Source organism: Podarcis cretensis (genome assembly GCF_951804945.1).
Source record: "Podarcis cretensis genome assembly, chromosome: 5".
Lineage (NCBI taxonomy): Eukaryota > Metazoa > Chordata > Lepidosauria > Squamata > Lacertidae > Podarcis > Podarcis cretensis.
In genome coordinates this window covers 71,521,275-71,542,203 of record NC_137174.1, presented here as the reverse complement: position 1 = coordinate 71,542,203, position 20,929 = coordinate 71,521,275, and the positions used below count along the sequence as shown (strand labels likewise).

At 41.1% G+C, this 20,929-nt stretch overlaps 1 protein-coding gene across 1 annotated transcript in view; it reads left to right on the top strand.

Moving 5' to 3' along the window:
• The first annotated feature begins 3,567 nt into the window (after window positions 1-3,567).
• FARSB (phenylalanyl-tRNA synthetase subunit beta) overlaps window positions 3,568-20,929 on the top strand; it is a 28,182-nt gene continuing 10,820 nt past the window's right edge. Inside the window, exons 1-15 of the mRNA XM_079975885.1 lie at window positions 3,568-3,718; window positions 5,020-5,075; window positions 5,730-5,884; window positions 6,754-6,826; window positions 7,366-7,481; window positions 8,421-8,571; window positions 9,956-10,064; window positions 10,561-10,631; window positions 11,135-11,196; window positions 12,098-12,149; window positions 12,721-12,782; window positions 16,395-16,602; window positions 17,002-17,082; window positions 18,251-18,343; window positions 19,155-19,272. Coding sequence (XP_079832011.1) covers window positions 3,661-3,718; window positions 5,020-5,075; window positions 5,730-5,884; window positions 6,754-6,826; window positions 7,366-7,481; window positions 8,421-8,571; window positions 9,956-10,064; window positions 10,561-10,631; window positions 11,135-11,196; window positions 12,098-12,149; window positions 12,721-12,782; window positions 16,395-16,602; window positions 17,002-17,082; window positions 18,251-18,343; window positions 19,155-19,272 — 1,465 coding nt within the window. The 5' untranslated portion in view covers window positions 3,568-3,660. The remainder of the gene's footprint in view (window positions 3,719-5,019; window positions 5,076-5,729; window positions 5,885-6,753; window positions 6,827-7,365; window positions 7,482-8,420; window positions 8,572-9,955; window positions 10,065-10,560; window positions 10,632-11,134; window positions 11,197-12,097; window positions 12,150-12,720; window positions 12,783-16,394; window positions 16,603-17,001; window positions 17,083-18,250; window positions 18,344-19,154; window positions 19,273-20,929) is intronic.

Here is a 20,929-nt window from a genome sequence, read left to right as displayed (position 1 = left end):
AAACTGTTGCTGAGTTCAAGTAGATTCCCTAGTAAATGTGTTTAGAATTGCAGCAGTACTGCGGGGCAGGGGGGAGTAACAGGCTACAGTTCAGTGGTAGAGCACCTGCGTTGCATGCATGTGGTCATAGGCTCAGTCCCCAGCAACTTCCCGAAAGGCTGAAGTTCCCTGATTGAAATTGTAGAAATGTGCTGTCAGCATAGGCAATACTGAACCAGATGGAGCAATAGTATTACTTACTCCATGAAATCAATAGGGCTGTAGACTCAGCTGCAGAGCATCTGCTTTGTGTGCAGAAGGTTCCAGGTTCAATCTCTGGTGTCTTCAGGTAGAGCTGGGATTGTTATCTTTGGAACCCTGGGGAGCTATTGTCAGTGTTGACAGTACTGAGCTGGTTGGATCAATGTTCTGACTTGGTATATGGCAGATTCCCATGTTCCTTACAAACAAATCAAAATACTATCATGTTATAGCTTTGGGAATTCTGTTTCTTACAGTGATTCTGTTCCCCCAAATTAGAGAATTGGGGACCATCCTGCTCAATGTGGAAAAATCAGAACGAGAGTGTCCCCAACAGAGGGCTGTTCACTCTCTGCTTGAAGATCCCCAGTGAGGGAGTTAGTCCAATTTTTCTACAGAAAAGTTTTACATAGGAAAGAAAGAAAGATGTGTGTGTGTGTGTGTGTGTGTGTGTGTGTGTTGCAGCATGGTAAACCAGCACAGACATAACAATTAAGACTTGTTATTTGGGCTATGGATGAGATTTCTTGGTTATTTGACACTGTGGCTCTCATTGTTAGGAGATCAATCAAGGATGGAATAAGGAACAGAAAATGCTGAGACATGTTTCAGTCTTATGACTTTAATGCTACACTGATTGGTACCATTACAAACATATCCATCTCACAAAATAGTAGAAGCAAAGACCAAAGTTTGCACTCGTCCATCAAACTTGTTCTAATGCATTTTAAAGATTTGAATTTTCTGTGCCCAGCAGTTGTCTGACAAATGCTTCCTGCTGCAGGAGAGGAGAAATAAACTCTTCAGTGCTGTTGTCTCCATACATGGTGTGAAATGGGTGTAATGTGAAAGAGAGGCTGAGAGATATGCTGGTATTTTTTTGGGGGGGGGGCGGGGAGCAGCAAGCATGGTAAGAGAAGCAGACTGGCTTATGAGGGTTGTTATCTTGACATTGCAGGCTGGGCTGGAACTGAAGCTGAGTGGCATATGACGACCGTATAAAAGGTAAAGGTAAAGGTACCCCTGCCCGTAAGGGCCAGTCTTGACAGACTCTGGGGTTGTGCGCCCATCTCACTTAAGAGGCCAGGGGCCAGCGCTGTCCGGAGACACTTCCGGGTCACGTGGCCAGCGTGACATCGCTGCTCTGGCGAGCCAGAGCCGCACACGGAAACGCCGTTTACCTTCCCGCTGGTAAGCGGTCCCCATTTATCTACTTGCACCTGGAGGTGCTTTCGAACTGCTAGGTTGGCAGGCGCTGGGACCGAGCAGCGGGAGCGCACCCCGCCGCAGGGATTCGAACCGCCGACCTTTCGATCGGCAAGTCCTAGGCGCTGAGGCTTTAACCCACAGCGCCACCTGCGTCCCGTCATGACGACCGTATAATGCAAGGTAAATGCAATGTCACCTGCTGTTAATATCCTCATGTGGCAGGTTGGAAGAACATTTAAAACCACTTTCTATTAAAGAGCCAGGGCTAGCCCTACCTTTAAGAGGAGTAGCTGGTGATTTGGGGGTGGGTGAGAGAGTGGTGGCAAGTGGCTGGCCCTGTGCTTTCTAAGCTATCTTGCTGTCCTCAGGAGCCTGCTGCCCTGTCACCAATGCCGACATAAGCATCAAATGCCAGTTCAATCAGTTTCTATATGTAGAAATACGTCTGTGCGCAAGTGCACCTTCTCGTTCTTCACTTTGAACATCAAATTGTACAGTGGTAAAGGTAAAGGTAAAGGTACCCCTGCCCGTACGGGCCAGTCTTGACAGACTCTGGGGTTGTGCGCCCATCTCACTTAAGAGGCCAGGGGCCAGCGCTGTCCAGAGACACTTCCAGGTCACGTGGCCAGCGTGACATCGCTGCTCTGGCGAGCCAGAGCCACACACGGAAACGCCGTTTACCTTCCCGCTGGTAAGCGGTCCCTATTTATCTACTTGCACCCGGAGGTGCTTTCGAACTGCTAGGTTGGCAGGCGCTGGGACCGAGCAGCGGGAGCGCACCCCGCCGCAGGGATTCGAACCGCCGACCTTTCGATCGGCAAGTCCTAGGCGCTGAGGCTTTAACCCACAGCGCCACCTGCGTCACGAGGTACAGTGGTACCTCGGGTTAAGAACTTAATTCGTTCTGGAGGTCTGTTCTTAACCTGAAACTGTTCTTAACCTGAAGCAACACTTTAGCTAATGGGGCCTCCTGCTGCCGCTGCTGCACAATTTCTGCTCTAATCCTGAAGCAAAGTTCTTAACCTGAAGTAATATTTCTGGGATAGTGGAGTCTGTAACCTGAAGTGTATGTAACCCGAGGTACCACTGTATTGATTTGGCCCTGGGGCTGAGACTGAAGGTGGCTGACAGCAGCTGTCATATAAAAGTTTTTAAAACTGTTGCTGGTTGAAAGAGAACATTTCAGGTGCAGGATTCTGCTGCAAATTCCAGCAGGACATAGACACTAGAACAAAAAAATAAAAAGTTGTCTAGTAGCACCTTAGAGACCAACTAAGTTTGTTCTGGATAGAAGCTTTTGTGTGCATGCACACTTCTTCAGATACGAAAGCTTATACCCAGAACGAACTTAGTTGATCTCTAAAGTGCTACTGGACCATTTTTTAATTTATTTTGACTGCGTCAGACCAACAAGGCTACCTGCCTGAAATCAGAACAAATATAACAGGATATAGAGACGTTTCACTTGAATTCAGTTTGCTAACTGTATCCATATGCTCAGGCTGCACACCTGTGGCCACTTGCCTGGGAGTTAAGCCCCGCTGAACTCGATGGGGCTTCCTTCCTAACAGACATGCCTAGGACCGCACGCTGTCAGTCATCTGTACCCATCCCACAACCACGATGAAAACACACTGGGGTACAAAGGCAGTTAATGCATAAAGTTCAGCCAAAAGCAAAACACAGCAAAGTTAAATTAACAACTCCCTCGCAGCTCTCTGCTCCGCAGCCAGCACGCAGCTAAATGCAGATCCGGTTCGCTCTATACATTTGCACGCAGAGACAGACACGTTGCCTCACTTGCAGGCGGAGGAACTAAATGAGTCCGGAAGCCGAAGTGGGGGGGGGCTGCCAATTCACTTCCAACCCTACATAGGTCTATGGGCAGAGCGTGTCGCTGATGCAAACGTTATTTAGTTGTCTGCATCTTGCCTGATCAAAGGTCACCCAAACAGCAGGCGAATTCCCATCTGCTGATGGAGGTGTCGCGATAATGATCTAGCCCCTCGACTATCTTCATGACAGCCCATGTATGCGCTTGGATGAGCCGGGCGAGCTGGGAGGAATCGGAGCGCCGCGGAGCGGATCAGGCACTGATTTAGACAGCGCTCGTTAAAGAAGGCCCGACCCGGCGAAAGGGCTTTGCTTGCAGGGGCGCGCTTGGCGCACGCGCAGTGAGGTGCTCTTGCCCCGTCGTCTCTTCTGCCGACCATGCCGACTGTCAGCGTGAAGCGGGATTTGCTTTTCCAAGCGCTGGGCAGGAGCTACAGTAAGTGCGGAACGGCGGGGGCCGAGGGTGGCGGTGGTGGTTCTCGCGCCAGCGGGGTTTGGGCATCCCTCGATGCCGAGGGAATCTAGGGAGACGAGTTGGGGGAAATGTGTCCAGGATCAGGCCTTGAGAGGCTGCTGGGGGTCCCTGGCAGGGAAAGGGAAAGCAGGGAAAGGACAGACTCCTGCAGGTCTGTCGGTTGGTGTGGGGTCTGGAGAAGGGAGAGGCTGGGTCCTGGTGGGTGGGTGGTGCGTGTGCCCCAGTCAGCTGCCCAGAGTGGCTGGGGCAACCCAGCCAGATGGGTGGGGTGTAAATAATATATTTATTATTATTATTATTATTATTATTATTATTTATTTGTTAAGATGCCTTTAGCTTCGGGTCAGACTGAAATCGCAGGCGTGCCTCTACCTTTCGTAGAAGGAATGAAAGAGATTTGGTTCATTCATTCCACAGCCAAAGGAAGGAAGCATTGAATTCCTGGACTGGATCTGTTCCATAGCTGTCAACGTTTCCCTTTTTTTAAGGGAAATTCCCTTATTCCGAATAGGATTCCTCTCAAGAAAAGGGAAAAGTTGACAGCTATGATCTGTTCATGCAACTGTAGGAGTTGGGAAAAGCAAAAGGTGTCTTGCCCAGCCCTTGTTCTCGTAGAATCATAGAACTATAGAGTTGGAATGGTCCCTGAGGGTCATCCAGTCCAGCGCCTTGCATTGCAAGCAGGCTCAACACCAGGGGTACTTTCCCTATCTTCTTATTTTGAGGTACCAGTGGTTGAAAATCACAGCTGTACATACTTGGAAGTAGGTCGTAGCTTCATGTGCCTTTTGTTGTTGTTTTAGATTCAGATTTGTTTATGGTAGCTGTGGGCTTTCCCATTCTATAATAGAAACTGCACAGGTAGTAAATGTAATTAGCACAATGAAGAGGGAAAGAGGTATAATATAGAGTGTGAAAAGGGCTAGATGAGGAACACAAATGGGAGGTTATATGTAGCTGATAAGCATACTTGTCAACTGGCAATTAGTAACCATATGTTAAATTACTATGCTAGGAAGCACAAAGAGAGATACTATACCAAGTTGCAAAATGATATGTATGGATTACGTATAGATACCTTCGATGTTTTAAGGTAGGAGTGGGAAGTTAGATACTTTGCAGAACTGGAGTTATTAATATACTTTCTGGCCCCTTCTGCAACCGAGCAGGTGAAATCAGTTACCCTTTTCAAGGACTGAACCATTTTGACTTAGTGTAAATATTAGCACATGCCAGAATTAATGAAATAAATTCCTTTCCAGCGGATGAAGAATTTGATGAACTATGCTTTGAGTTTGGATTGGAACTTGATGAAATTGTAAGTAATTATTTTTATTAACATATCTACTTGCAAAGACATTAAATTTATGGCATTTGTTGTGTAATCTATCCTACAAAACTTTATTCCTGAATATTTAGGACCCTCTTCAATGAACAGCCTACTAGTATAGTGAAACTATACTTTTAGTACTTTTTATTCCATATAATATTTCCTAAGTTCAGGCTGTAGTTGAACTTGATTATAGTAAGTTAATGACTAAAGGTTCCTCCAAATGGTGAGGTCTGAAAAACCAGTCTGTACAGTATTATTCTTTTGCTGTCAAACTTAATAGTGTGTTAATGAGTAATGACTGCAATTAGTTGTCAGTAGAATTTATAGACTTCTTTTTTAAAAAACGTCTTTGGCTTCTCACTGTTATGTAGTTGCTTCACTATACAATTTTTGCTAAAAATATAGTTGTAACATATTTGGTATTCTGAGTAAAAGTAGTTAGGGTTGTGCTGTCAAACATTTGTATGTCTCTGGCTGGTATAGACAACCATTTCTTTTTAAAACTTCAATACAACTGTGTTTTATTAGTGATCTGCATGTTTGTATGAAAGTCACATTAACCAAACTCATTTTATTTTTCCATATATGTATTACTGATTTCAAAACAGTTTCCTGTGAAGTATGCTTGTTTCATTTCAGACTTCTGAGAAGGAAATAATAAGCAAAGAGAAAGGTGGTGAAAAGGCTGAGGGTGCATCAGAAATCATTCTCTATAAAATTGATGTTCCTGCTAACCGATATGACCTTCTTTGCTTGGAAGGTCTCGTCAGAGGACTTCAGGTGTTTAAAGAAAGGTACCTTAGTATTTGGAGATGTTGCAAACCTGTTTTATTGGTTTACTAATAAGGGCTGAGGTAAAACACTTCCATTTGTTCTATTCCTGAACAGCATTTGTGTAACTAGGCTGTAGATGCTGAAGTTTCTAAAGCAAGTAAAGCATATCTACAGAGCACTTCAAATGCACTGCAATGCGTTAGGAAGCAAGAGTATTGACTTGCACACATACTCTTAAGTCCAACTTACACTATTTTCTAATGCTTTCAAGGAAAAGTTGAGTATTATTAGAAACTTGGTGATTTTACTCTGTTCTATTTGTTTTATGTAACTTGTGTTTGCATTCATTAGATATCTGTTTATATTTGAGCAACATTTTCCTGCAAAATAATGTGTTGATAGTAGCACCCATTATATCTTACACACATTTCCTCAGCCACTTATCGAATCCAGTATGACTTACTCTCTAATCATAGAATGATAGAATTGTAGAGCTGGAAAAGACCCCAGGGGTCATCTAGTTCAATCCCCTGAAATGTAGGAATCTCAACTAAAGCATCCAAGATGGATGGGCACCCAACCTCTGCACTTTAATACTTTCTAGCAAAAAAAGGTACCAACTGTTTCCAGTTGTGTTTAGATGCTTTAAAATATTGAATAACGCTTAAAGTTTGGTTCTATTTATAATATTTAAGGCACAGACTGGTTCTTGTCCTATGCGCATGTGTATGCATAGCTGACTAGAAGGTGGCAGAAGGGAGTTCCGTATTTAGGAGTTGCATATGTTGTTTGGAGAACAACATGGATCCATGGTTCAGTGCTGTTACTTTTTTTTTGCATATGTGTAAAAATTGTTCTTGAATGTTAATCTCAATGCTTAATATTTTAGAATTAGGGCTCCAAGATACAAGAAGATCACACCACCTAATGGTGAAATTCAAAAGCTGACCATCACTGAAGAGGTAAATAAAACACAACTACATCTCAACATAACACTTCAATGAATATTTGTCGTAAGTGATGATGATGGGGCCTCTCTTTAGGAATTCTGAAGTCTATGCTTTATTGGATTTAAAGTAAAATTTGGTGTTAGCCGTACTAAGGCTTTTGGTCACCATGTGTGTCTTCAGGAATATATGCATGTGAGAGGACAAATTAATCTGGATTCATTTACTGTGAATATTGGCACAGTTTAAACCCCAAGCAAGGAGTCTGTACTGTCTCAGTGAAATGTTCCCTTGATAAAAAGCAAATGTAAAGCATCCTTGAGGGATCCCAGAACTCATTCCGTGGTTCTTTGGATTCTGGTCAATCTTTTCTTGCTCCTAGGTAGAGTTTCATGGTAGAATATGGTAATTTTTTCTTTGTGGAGTCCACCCCCCAAAGTGAAAATTAATTGCAAGATATTCTGTGTTTTGGGATTGCTTTCTAGTGGCACAATAGAACCCACCCCGCTTTGTCAAATTCCCTAATCTTCGTAATGCACCCTTACACATTGCAGACTACTCAAGTCCGTCCTTATGCTGTGGCTGCAGTGCTTCGTAATATAACTCTTGACAAGAACCGCTATGATAGCCTTATTGATCTGCAAGAAAAATTACATCAAAATATATGCAGGTTAGTTGGCAATAATGCATACAGTTGAACAAATTACATGGTTGTTGTTGTTTTAAATGGCAGCATTCACACATTTTGTAAAACCATATTTAAGCTTCACAAAAAGGTAAAGGAGGACACACAGCAATCTTGTGTACAGTGTGCAAATCACTGCTGCTTCACTCCTCCCTTGCCATGTTTCTGGGAGCTACATCATGGCTTGGTTTGACATTAACACCCAATCCTGACCTCACAATTTGTTTTCCTCAAGCAAGCCAGGAGCAGTAAGCCAAGAACAAATGGTTGCTACTGCTTATGGTTTGGTCAGAGAGAGAGAAAAAAGCCATGAGCCTGGGTTCAGATACAGTGCTGCCTCACAGCTGCAAGAGTGTGGGACGAGCAACTGAATCAATCTCTTTTCCAAGTTCTGATTGAAGAAGAAGGTGGTATTTTATGTTTTCATTATATTTTAAAGCAATTAGCTATTTTTTTAAAAAAATCAAGGCTAATTGGAGAAGCTTTTTGGATAAATCTTTTTTTTAATGGTCTCTTTTGATATGCATATTATTGTGTAACATTGAAGGCTGTTTAAGACAGCTGGACCACTGAGCAGAAGTGATTTAATATTTCTATAAAGATGATTTATTTATTTATTTATAACCCGCCCATCTGGCTGGGTTTCCCCAGCCACTCTGGGCGGTTCCCAACCGAATATTAAAAACACAATACAGCATTAAACATTAAAAACTTCTCCAAACAGGGCTGCCTTCAGATGTCTTTTAAAAGTCAGATAGTTGCTTATTTCCTTGACATATGCTGGGAGGGCATTCCAAAGGGCAGGTGCCACTACTGAGAAGGCCCTCTGCCTGGTTCCCCTCTGTGGTATCTGTATATTTTAATGAGCAATTTCAGGAGTGGGTGGAATCTTCATTGCTAATTTGTCTTGTTTTCATTTTATAGGAAAAGATCATTGGTAGCAATTGGTACCCATGATCTTGACACAATCTCTGGCCCATTTACATACACAGCTAAGCCACCATCTGAAATTAAATTCAAACCTTTGAATCAGGACAAGGAATACAATGCTTCTGAAATCATGGATCTGTACAGGGTAGGTGACTACAAATCTATAAGATGTATCTTTAGGAAAAATGCAGGTCTAGAGGCACATTGTTCACAGTCTAGAACAGGGTGGTCTGCGAGGCCTTTTTTGGCAGCACTCAGCGGCATTCAAGAAAAAAAATCTTAAAGCCTTTAAAATATATTTTTGTGTCATTCATGAAAGCACATTTATTTGTGTATTAAATTTGTTTAATAAATTAACTATATTGTTACATGTGCATGTGTGTACACACACACAATATTATTTATGTATATTAATATTACATATATTGTGAGCTTTTTCATTTATGATATGGAAATTTAATCCAGTGTGTGTTGAACTACTCTTGTGGCCCACTTGGTATGAAAATTTGGACTGCCCTAATTTGGAAGATCATGCAACTAGTTCTCTGTGTACAATGAGATTTCATCCCCCCCCCCCCAATTAGCTCCCCATACTACATAGGAAACCAGTTTTGGAACTGATAGGGAGTTTAAGAAAAATATGACTGAAGCAAAATACATGGAAGCACGTTACATTGGTGAACCAAACATCATAATGATGCTCAATTCACATTTTTTTTCTCTGGAGAAACTTAAGCAGATGTTTTTTTCTTTTTTTTTGTCCTAGGAATGAAACACATCTGTTAGAAGCAGCAGTGTTATGTTTTACGTTTGTTTAAATAATATCATGCTGCTACAACCGCAGGATGATACTGTGGGAATGTTCAGGGATGCAGGAGAGGATATATTGTTTGATTATATCCTTATCCAACTTGTGTTAACAAGTTCCACAATTTCAGCAGAATAACATTCCCCTCTTTTAAATTTGCAGCGGGTGCGTTTTGCTCAGGCTCGCTAAAGCCTCTATAATAACTGTTCTGGTATTTTCCCCTTATTCCCTCATAAAATATAAGACACGACAGTCTTCTATAAAAGTATAAAAAGAGTTTACTTCCATTCTGTTCACAATCAGATCCCAGAAGGCAGACTTAGCTTAGAAAAGTAACATACACTTGGAAACTATTCCATAAGAAGACAGTCCCTTTGTCCTCTCTTGGCTGGAAGCCAAAAGGGCATCTTTGGCTAAGCAGTTGTTGCTTCTTTGATGCATGTGGTGAAAGAGAGAGAGATGGCTGCCCTGCCCTGTGGTTTTGTCATTACCTGCACAGGTGAGGCCACACCCACCTCTAGTCACATGCAGAGGAAGTCTGTCCCAGCCCAGAAGGAAACAGGAAGTTTACCTGCTGGCTGGACAATCATTCCTCCCCATGCGCAAACATGTTCACTCTAGGAATATTGTACTTGACTGCTCCTGTGTTTCACATCCCACAGATACCTTGCAGTAACTGTTTAGGAAAGAAATGTAAATATTTCTGCTTTATTTGTTTTAGACGGATAGTCATCTGAGGCATTATCTACACATTATTGAAAATGAACCCCTTTACCCAGTTATCTATGATAGGAATGGTGTTGTGCTTTCAATGCCACCGATAATTAATGGTAAGATTGTGCTTTTCTTATTTTGTGTTTATTTAGTATTGTCTATCTGCTACCTCATGACTTTCTTCTTCTGTTAGGGTCTGGTGAAGTTCATTATTTTGCTTATACCAATACAGTTATGATATTACCTCTTTGCTGAAACCTGTGTTGCATAGTAACCTTTTCTGTTTTTGAGAGTGTTTTTAATCTATTCTCACGGTCTGATTCTCTCAAATCTATATTAAAAGAAGAATATTAGCTCTATTTTAAAAGTGTAGAAATCTGAGTAAATGAAATGTAGATTGTAAATGTAACAAAGTGTTGTTCAGAAATGTACATATTACCTCAGTATGCCTGTCAGGACCAAATTGTAACTCTAATTTCAGTGTTCAGTTGAGGTGAAGTCTTTGTTGTATGGGGGAAGAAATTGGCAAGGTCTAGAAGTCTGCCCATATTTTAAATAAAAGCACTCCTGCAGCATCAAACAACTTCAAATGTCTGTATCTGTCTTTTCCAGGGGACCATACAAAAATAAGTCTTAACACCAGAAATGTGTTCATTGAATGTACAGCCACAGATCTTACCAAGGTAAATAAGCTTGATAAAGCAGCAAGATGCTGAACAGTATAATTCTGCTGAAAGTATAATTCTGATTTGCAAAGTAAATTGGAAATGGTTCATCTTTGAAGCTGACCTAAGCTGCTAGCATACATTAATCTCTAGAAATATATATTCGGCAAAGTCCATATGAGAGTTTAGGATGGTGTTTTACAGAGTCACCAGATCCTACAATCTCATAGTTGTTGGGCTGATTGTTCCTCTGGACATTTAATTTTAGAGCGATAATCCACTTGATGCTCTCGTCTGCCAGCCACAGGCATCTACTCACTTCATCTTCAGGAAAATCTGTTGACTTCAACCAATGGGATTGGGTTGGGTAATTCTTTATTGCCTCACTTTTTGGGGTTGAGGGGAGCAGTTAGTTTTAAAAGGCGATACACTGCTTTAGTATCTTATTGTGAGCTAACATTGTAGTCTTGTATTTTAAATATGTACATGAAACTAAACTATATATATAATCTTTCTTAAAGGCGAAGATTGTCCTTGACATCCTTGTCACAATGTTCAGTGAATACTGTCAGAAGCCATTCACGTGAGTTAACCTTTTTTAATATATATATATATATATATAAAGTTTCTTTTCTCATAACAAATAACCAATAACATTATTAAACAAACATTTTCCAATTTTCTCCCTCCCTGTTGACTTCCCTCAACTACCATTTCTGGTTTGTTACATCAAGTGATACATTCTGCTGTTTGTATACTATAATATGTTTATTTAAATCCAGCCAACGAGACCATTTCTTCTTCTTGTTTTTGCAAATATATTGTAAAAGGTTCCCGTTCTTTTTCAAAGTCACTATTGTCCTTTTCACGCAATTTGTCTGTTAACTTGGCTAGTTCAGCATAGTTCATCAACTTTTCTTGCCATTGTGCTTTTGATGGTACTTCTCCAGTCTTCCAGTTTTGAGGTATTAAGATTCTTGCCGTTGTTGTCACGTACATAAATAGATTCCGTTTTTCTTTCAGCAATTCTTGTCCTAAAATACCTAAGAGAAAAGCTTCTGGTTTTTTAACAAATGTAATCTTAAACATTTTTAAAATTCATTATATATCATTTCCCAAAAGTTTTTAATGATTCTGCAATCCCACCAAATACGATAAAATGTACCTTCCCCTTCCTTACATCTCTGACAGTTTTTTTTGTTCTGTTCTATACATTTTTGTCAGTTTTACTGGTGTAATGTACCATCTATACACCAGTTTCATGTAATTCTCTTTCAACAATATACAATTCGTAAATTTCAAATTCACTTTCCAATGTCTTATCCAGTCTTCAGATTGTATATCATGACCTAAATCCTGTGCCCATTTAATCATTACTGATTTGACTTCACATGAGTTAACCTTAGCACTTAAAACCAAAACCGAAAATGTTCATGTCTTCTGTATCCCGCATGTTGAACATGGTTTGCTTTCCCCTCCTCCAGTGTTGAAGCAGCAGAAGTAACTTACCCTAATGGAAAAAGCTACAATTTTCCAGTGAGTATTGCAGAAGTGCTGTAACCGGAGCTCTGTTTTCATAAATGCAAACTAAGAAATACACATTGATGGACCCACTTTTTGAAAGGAGTCATAAGACAGGGCGTATTTTCTCTTTCCTGGCTTGCATGTCTGCTGCAGAGCACTTTGGGTATCAACCCTTGTTTGTTCCCTTGCACTTCATAGAGTTCTTTTACTGGGTAATGTTCCAACTATTTCCCCAAAACTGTCCCACTTACCATCTTCAAGTGCAGTGCCAGCCCAAGACGCTTTGCTACCTGAAGTGGAGCCTAAATATTTCCCTACAAGGGCCAGTACTTTAAAATGACCTGTTGCACCAGCCTGTGTATTCTGCCACTCCCACCCCTACCTTCATCCTGCCACCACAAGCAGCTTGCTTCACTCTGTCCAGGTAGGCTTTCTGGTCTTCCGCCAACATGCTCTGGATTGTTCTTCTGGGTGCTGAGTGGCACATAACTGCCCTGTAGGTTTTTAATTACGTATGTAGGAGAGTGATACACTTAGAGAGAAAATTGATTTCTATACTTAAAACTCCCTCTCTTCTTTGCAGGAGCTGGCTTATCGTCGGGAAAAGATAAAGCCTGAAATACTGAATAAGAAAATTGGAATTAGGTATGCTAAATCTCTTGGCTCTCTTTGAAGGGTGCACATAGTTCCATTGACAGCATTTGTGTCACATTTTTAATGCTTGTTAGGTTTATACATTTTCAGGATCTGGTGAGAATACAGAGAGGTGCTTAAACCCTAGAGATCCATATTTTATTATGATATATAACCCACTTTTTGGATATACAGTTTAATATCAAAATACTACAAAAAATCCAACTAAAATAAAATAGTAGCAGAATGAAAATTTGTTTGGTAGAGCCACGAATGCCGTAGATACCATTTTATTTAAACTTCAGGTCTGTTGTACATATTAATGAACTCAGTGTGTGATGCTACAGGCTAGAGAACTATCATGATGATGTTACAAAATACCACAGTGCCAACTAGTGCTCTGAATAAATGTTGCACCCACCATTCAGTAATCGTTCTCCTTGGATAGTTCTGAATGGATGTGTACTGTTGCTCCAAAGCTGTACCTTTTTATTTATTGTTGTTGCTGCTTTATTTACATATCACCCTTTGTTAAAACAAAGGAGTGGTTGAACAACATGCATAACCTTAAAATGAGAAACACAGTCTTGATGCATTACTGAAACACAACCATACCAAACCTATATGTTGTTGTTGTTGTTTAGTCGTTCAGTCGTGTTCGACTCTTCGTGACCCCATGGACCAGAGCACGCCAAGCACTCCTGTCTTCCACTGCCTCCCACAGTTTGGTCAGACTCATGTTTGTAGCTTCAAGATCACTGTCCAACCATCTCGTCCTCTGTCGTCCCCTTCTCCTTGTGCCCTCAATCTTTCCCAACATCAGGGTCTTTTCCAGGGAGTCTTCTCTTCTCATGAGGTGGCCAAAGTATTGGAGCCTCAGCTTCACGATCTGTCCTTCCAGTGAACACTCAGGGCTAATTTCCTTAAGAATGGATGCGTTTGATCTTCTTGCAGTCCATGGGACTCTCAAGAGTCTCCTCCAGCACCATAATTCAAAAGCATCAATTCTTCGGCGATCAGCCTTCTTTATGGTCCAGCTCTCACTTCCATACATCACTACCGGGAAAACCATGGCTTTAACTATACGGACTTTTGTTGGCAAGGTGATGTCTCTGCTTTTTAAGATGCTGTCTAAGTTTGCCATCACCTTTCTCCCAAGGAGCAGGCCCAAACCTATATAGCATCCCGTAAAAACATTCTAAGGTGCCATGTACCATATCATGATATTCCAAAGCACTTGCCATGTGTCATGTTAGTGGAACTCATTTGGGGACAGAAATGCAAGGTATAGTTTTCCTCATCAGGAGGAGCAAAGACAAACACTTGACAATGAAGTCAAGTATGGACCCATCCTGTTGGAATCGGGGTCAAAAGGCCAGCTGGCTCGGCCCCAGCTGGAGCATCTCCCCTCAGCCTTGCCGATGCGGAGATTCATTGACCTCTGCTCCGATGTACATCAGTGACTCAAGCTTGCAGACTTGAGCACACTTTACTCAGTGTGAACTGTGCAACAGAAGAGGCTTGAGGCTGTAGGCACATACTAAACTACACATTTATTATACATAAATCAGGACAAAGAAAACATGGTATTTCTCCTTGCTGTCTTCTCGGAGAGAGACTAAAAACAAAAGCAATACAGAGCGGAAGTTCCACTCACACAAGCAATCTGCGCTGGAATGTAAACAGACATGTGACAGGTAAAAAACCCATGTCTGCATCAATGGGTGGAATGGAATCCCAACACATCCAACATTCTCTACTTGTATTACTGTTCCACTGAAATACTTCTTTAGCTATAGCATTGCTACCAGGAAATCTGTCACTCAGTAGTGGCTCTATTTGTGGAAGGCTTTCCCCACCCTGGCACCTTCATTATACACCTTCAGGTGCCAGGCAAAAACGTTTCTCTTCAACCAGGCCTTTGGCTGATTAACATCCTATACCCTTTTAAATGTGTTTGTGGAAGGAGGTGAGGAAGCAGGGGTATTCTTTTTTGGGCTGGGTTTGTTCTTGTTTCTATTATGTATTTTGTATTTTTATATTGTATTTTTATGTTGTGAACTACCCTGAGATCTATGGATGAAGGGCAATATTCAAATTAAATAAACAAATTAAAGGCCAATCATCTCCCATATGTCAGTGCTTGGATTCAGGGGCACATGATCTCATCCAGCTATGCCGCACCTGAAATCTTAATCTGTACAACAGGAGCTGGGAATTGGATCTGGCTATTGGGCCATGTCCTTCCTTCCATTTCATTTGCAGGTCAAATTAGTCAACCACCTGGTGTCGCAAGGAGTCCGGCACGGCGCTTTGAAGTCCTGCTGATCAGCTGGTTGATAGTACTGAGCAGGGCTCTTGGCAGATCCCTTTAAAGACTGTCTATGGAGCTCCCCATGGGATTCCAGGGAGCTTGAAGTTGCCACCAGGATCTGCTTTCTTCTGGGATCAGCTGCACTGCTGTGTTCCCCTGACTGACAGTGAGAGCAAACCTCTCTTGTTAAAGCACAATCAGGAAAACACTTTAAGGCTCGTCGTTTGGATTGGCAGCTGGCATCAGATGTGGGTTTGGTTTGGGGGAAATGGCCTTATGGGCAAAATTGGGACCCATGCTAAGGTGTATGTCTCTGTTCTACTGAACTTCTAAAACCTTTTTGCTCCTGCGACGGCTCTCTTCCATTTTGATGACAGTGCGACGAAATTTTGAGCTGTTGGAAATACTTAGGTGTCCAGTTCTAAGGTACTTGGGAGATTGGAGATGTTATGTTGTTTTGTATCACAACATTGGTTTAGATATGGAGGGGACAACCGTGTTGCCATTTGAGCCTTTAGTCATCAGATGCCGTGTGCCTTTACTGCCCTTTATTCCTGGGGCTGATGGGAGCTGTTGTCCAAAATCAATGAGAAGACACCAGGATAGGGAATGCTCATTAATTGTATCCAAATATGTGCTGTCTGTCGCAAAGCAGCCTATTCCTATTTTAGGCTGGTTGACCATCTGTCAGGGACATTGAAGTTGCATAGTACCTTTCAACACTGAAAGTACCGTACAACACCATAATTATACACTGCTGCACTGCACCATACAACCCCTGATCTCTTGCCTTCAAGAAGTAAAAAGAAAATATATACCAGATAATGTAATTCTAGCAGGAGCTTCAGTCAGGAACAGGCACTAGTCATCTTTTACTTAGGCTTCACTTTATTGGATGAAACCAGTCTGTTTGAGATCTGGGACATTTTAATTACTTCACACTTTTGGGTGCAACTTTTCAAACTCCTATTTGTGTACTTCCTCTCATAAGTGTGAGAGGATAAGTGTTGGTGCAAGTTGAGGGGGTAACAATATTTGCTTGAAATGCCAATGCAGGTGTTTGAAAATTATAAGCCAGGTTTTTTTATTTTATTTTTTTAAAGAAAATTGAAAGGTCTTAAGGACTTGTTCAACACCAAGTATCATAAGGTTTGCTATTGTGCAGCAAAATACTACTATTTTATCTCCTGGATTGATTTGTGAGTCTTGGCATTTTTTTTAGCTTGATCACTGTGAAAATGAAAGGCAGTGGCTTCAGAATGAAACCATGTGATATTTTCCTTTAAAAATTACTCTTGCTTATGTTTTAGTGAGACTCCATCAAACCTTGCAAAGCTGCTCACCAGGATGTGTTTGAAGTCACACGTCATAGCGAATGGGAACAATATAGAGGTTGAAATCCCTCCTACCAGAGCTGACATTATCCATGCATGTGATATCATAGAAGACGCAGCAATAGCGTATGGCTATAATAACATTCAGATGACTATTCCGAAAACATACACCATAGCTAATCAAGTAAGATTGCACCCTTAAGTAAACAGTCTGTATTGTCAGTTTAAAGGCTAGAAGTATGCCAGAAGGGTTCTTAGAAGAAAACTGCGCCTAAGAATTAAAACAATATTCTGTCATGTCTTCTAGCAATGGGAGTTTACTGTAGCAGGGATACAAAACAGATGCCCAACTGATCTGAGAAACTCCAAAGACCTGCAGTGGATGAGCTTGGGGAGGGGGAGGGCAACGTTTAAACCTGGAGGCCATATTAAATCTGTAACTGGGAACTGCATTTCCTCAGTCAAGGCCAGATGTAGCTGTTTGGGATCACCTTTTTTGAAAAGCCGTTCTCGCAGTCATCTCCATGATTTTATGATATTCGTTGAGCTGAAAGATGAAAAAATTATTTTCTGTTCCCTCTAGCTTCCTCTCAATAAGCTCACAGAACTTCTGAGACAAGATTTGGCAGCGGCAGGCTTTACTGAAGTGCTCACTTTTTCTCTGGTGCGTGTTAAAGAACTATTTAAGACTGCTATAATCTCATTGAGGATTCAGGCAGCAGCAGTGGTATATGATCATTTTGTCAGGCTCCGATTTGCTAATGTTTCAGTGTAAACAAATTTCACAGCAGTGAAAAAGGAATAGTTGCTCTGGTTTTTTGAGTTCTAAGACCCTGCCTGACTTGCCTTAGCCTTCTTAGTCTGCCTCTCTTTCATATCTGCCTGGGCTTATCAGCAGAATGAAGAGAGAAAATGAAGAATAAAGAGCCTTCCTTTTTGGAAGGTTGTGGCCAGGAAGAGAGCAAGCTGGCTACGGCACAAGGATGTTAAGAGTGGTTCTGCAGAACTGAGGCCCTGTTGGAAACATCTTTTCTGGAGGGGCAGTAAGTTATGCTGGTCCTGTCCTTCTACATCAAAGAGAGTGGAGCTTGACTGATAGATCTGCTAATACCTGCTCCTCAGGCCCAGTCCAATAACGTCTGGAGGACCATGCGTTCCACACCCCAGTCTTACAGAGAACACCTTGCCAGCTCTTAAAACAGCTGCAATGTCCATTTTTAGGCACAGTTCACTGTTAAATATGTTAACTATTGAAACTGTAAGCAACTTGAGACCTGGCTTTCTGAAGGATCAGCCTTTGTCCTAAAAATCTGTCCAAAGCTATATATTCTTCATCAGAGGTTCTCCTTTGAGTTCTGCCACTATTTGAGGGGAGGTAGTTGGTGACCCAAGGGAGGACTTGGTGTGCTGCATTTGGCATGCTTTGTCAGTGAAGCTCACTGGACAAGAAGTTTGATGAATTTCTGGTTCCAGGCAAATGCTGCTTCTATTTTTCCAGTATCTTGAATAACTAGTTTCCATTGTTGTTTTATGGTTTGGCTGGATTATATTCAGATTACTTGTGTTTTTAAGATTGCACCGTCTCAGGAGCTTATGCCGGAAAATGGCTAACAAATGTTTTAAATTAATAGATAACATAACTAGTGTTTAAATTCAACACTACATGTTCAAATTTAAAAAGTTAAACACAGACCTGCTCAGTTAGATTTAGTGTTGCCAGCCTTCATATCCTGACCATTCCTAGATATTTATTTTTTGCTATTAGTAATTTTTGAAATTGAGTTATATTTAACTTGGCTGGGTTTAAGTTAATTTGTTTCTTTTCATATCAGTGTTCCCAAGAAGACATTGCTAATAAACTGGGAGTTGACATCTCTACAACGAAAGCTGTGCATATAGCAAATCCCAAAACAGCAGAATTTCAGGTGAGAATTATAAAGTGAGTTTTAGGCTAGAATACAAAACTGCTTGTTGCCTGTAACTCTAAATGAGTTATGGCCAATGAAAAACTTTGATTTACTGTGGCATATAAGTATGAAATATGTCAATCAGAAGCCGTTCAGAGGCCATGTTTTATAGCTTGCATTGTTTATGGTCAGTCCTGAGTATCTTTTGCAATATTTAATTTCAGTCTTGTATTCTCCAGTTTAATAGTATTGCTTTTTTTCACAGACACTTTGTTTTAGATAATTACTACATAGACAGTCCTGCAAATGTTGGTCTGTGTTGGCAGATTGTAAGCGGCTGGGAATTGCTGAAGTGTAGGGGAGAAATAAGGGAGAAATAAATATATTTCCTATTAATGCTGATACTTGACTCTTGTGTATGTTGCCACGTCTTGCTCTCAGTTGGAGATGTTCTTAGCCATGGGTAGGCAAACTAAGGTGCGGGGGCCAGATCCGGCCCAATCGCCTTCTCAATCCGGCCCTCAGACGGTCCAGGAATCAGTGTGTTTTTACATGAGTAGAATGTGTCCTTTTATTTAAAATGCATCTCTGGGTTACTTGTGGGGCCTGCCTGGTGTTTTTAACATGAGTAGAATGTGTGCTTTTATTTAAAATGCATCTCTGGGTTATTTGTGGGGCATAGGAATTCGTTCACCCCCCAAAAATATAGTCCGGCCCCCCACAAGGTCTGAGGGACAGTGGACCGGCCCCCTGCTGAAAAAGTTTGCTGACCCCTGTTCTTACCTATAGAGACATGTTTAATATATAAAGTTCCGTATGTGCCCTACAGGTGGCGCGCACTACTCTCTTGCCTGGTCTTCTGAAAACTATTGCCGCTAACAGGAAAATGCCTTTACCTCTGAAACTCTTTGAAATCTCTGACATTGTAGTGAAAGATTCCACCATAGGTAAGATAATCTCAGTAAATACTAATGTCTTCAGAAATCAAGGGCATGATAGAGTCCCATCCTGAGCGTACTGCCCACATGTGATAGATCTCCTGTTTTCCCTCTGCCATGGGTTCATACATGGGTGTGCTCAGCCAGTGCATCAGGGGGAATGAGATGTACCATATCCCTGTTCAGCCTTTCCCCTCCGCTTGCTACAGCATAGAGGTATGCATTGGAAGGCATGAATAGACTTGCCGTGGCCTGTTGCACTAGCTGAGTGCTCTCATGCATCCACATAGGTGCAGAAGGAGAAGCAGGGCTCTGTTGAATGTCAGGGAATCCCCTTGCAGGTGGCCACTGTGCTTTTGTGCTAGACTGGATCATACCTCAGTTTTGAAATGTTTTTAGCATATACTTACTCAGTGGGTAAAGTTGATGATTATACAGTAGCTCTCTGTTTTTATTGAAATGTCTCTCTTTTGAATTGATATTTTAAAACATGCGTCCTTTTACTTATTCTATCCGTCATGTTTCAGGAGCCCTATGTAGAGCTTTGCAATTAGATCATTCATGGGTCTTAACTAATCATTTGGAGACCTTGTATAATAACATGGTAAAAAAAAAAGATGTACATCACCCAAATGCAAGTGTCCTATGAAATTTTGTTGCTAGAGGGCAGCGTTTACCAATTTTATTTCTCATTGCGTTTTCTTGGCTCGCAAATTGTATTAAACAGGTTTTTCAGACAGTGCTTTGAAGTCACTACAATACATATGAAATTTATGTTAATATATTTGGCTGGTCCATTTTTTAAAACACAGCAGAATTGTTTTGTGGAATGACGCCATAGTTTTCGAGTTAGTTAGAATGAACTGAGAAAGCTTAGCTTAGATTTGGCAGCAAACACTCTATTTGGTCTGTAATGAATGAACTTCATAATCAAGTACAATATTTCAAATCTGGATGTCATGAGTGTGTGTGTGTGTGTGAGAGAGAGAGAGAGAGAGGGAGAGACATCTAGACATCTAGAGCTGTTAGTACTGCCTGGATATGACTCAGACTTTGGCCGAGTTCTCCCTGTGTTAATAAAGCTCTGCCTGGACTGTGTCATTTCAGACTGCAGGTGGAGGTTTAAATTTGTTGTTGTTACAGTATATGCTAGTTGTGTTTTTCATTTTATTGCATTTTATATGCTTCGTTCTTCCATTGATGAGGATGAGCCTGAGGCCCTTTGAGGCCTTGTTCAGATCACACAAAACTGTGTATAATTGTGGTGTTTATACACTATAGCAAAAATCAGCATGCCAAGGAGAAGGCTAGGCTAAAATGCTTTTTCTTGACATGCTAGATTTCTGTGAGTTGGAATGTTCTTTTTTTTAAAAAAAAAAAAGTCAAAGATTCAGTATTGACAACACTCGCAACTAGTCTGAAGTGGTACAATTCAAGCACAGTTTTGTACTGCAAAAGAACTAAGCCTCAGAAAAGACCTGTTATTTTTGCTTGTTCTTAATTATTTACTTTTATTTAATAAGTTACTACATTCTGTATTTTTCTTTTGATCTACAGATGGTCAGTGTGTAACTGTAAATAAACACTGATACAAAATTGGATTAAAGCAGACAAGAGCTATAAAATGCAGTCTGTGTAAAGCCAATAATTTTGGTTTCCTCTTTCT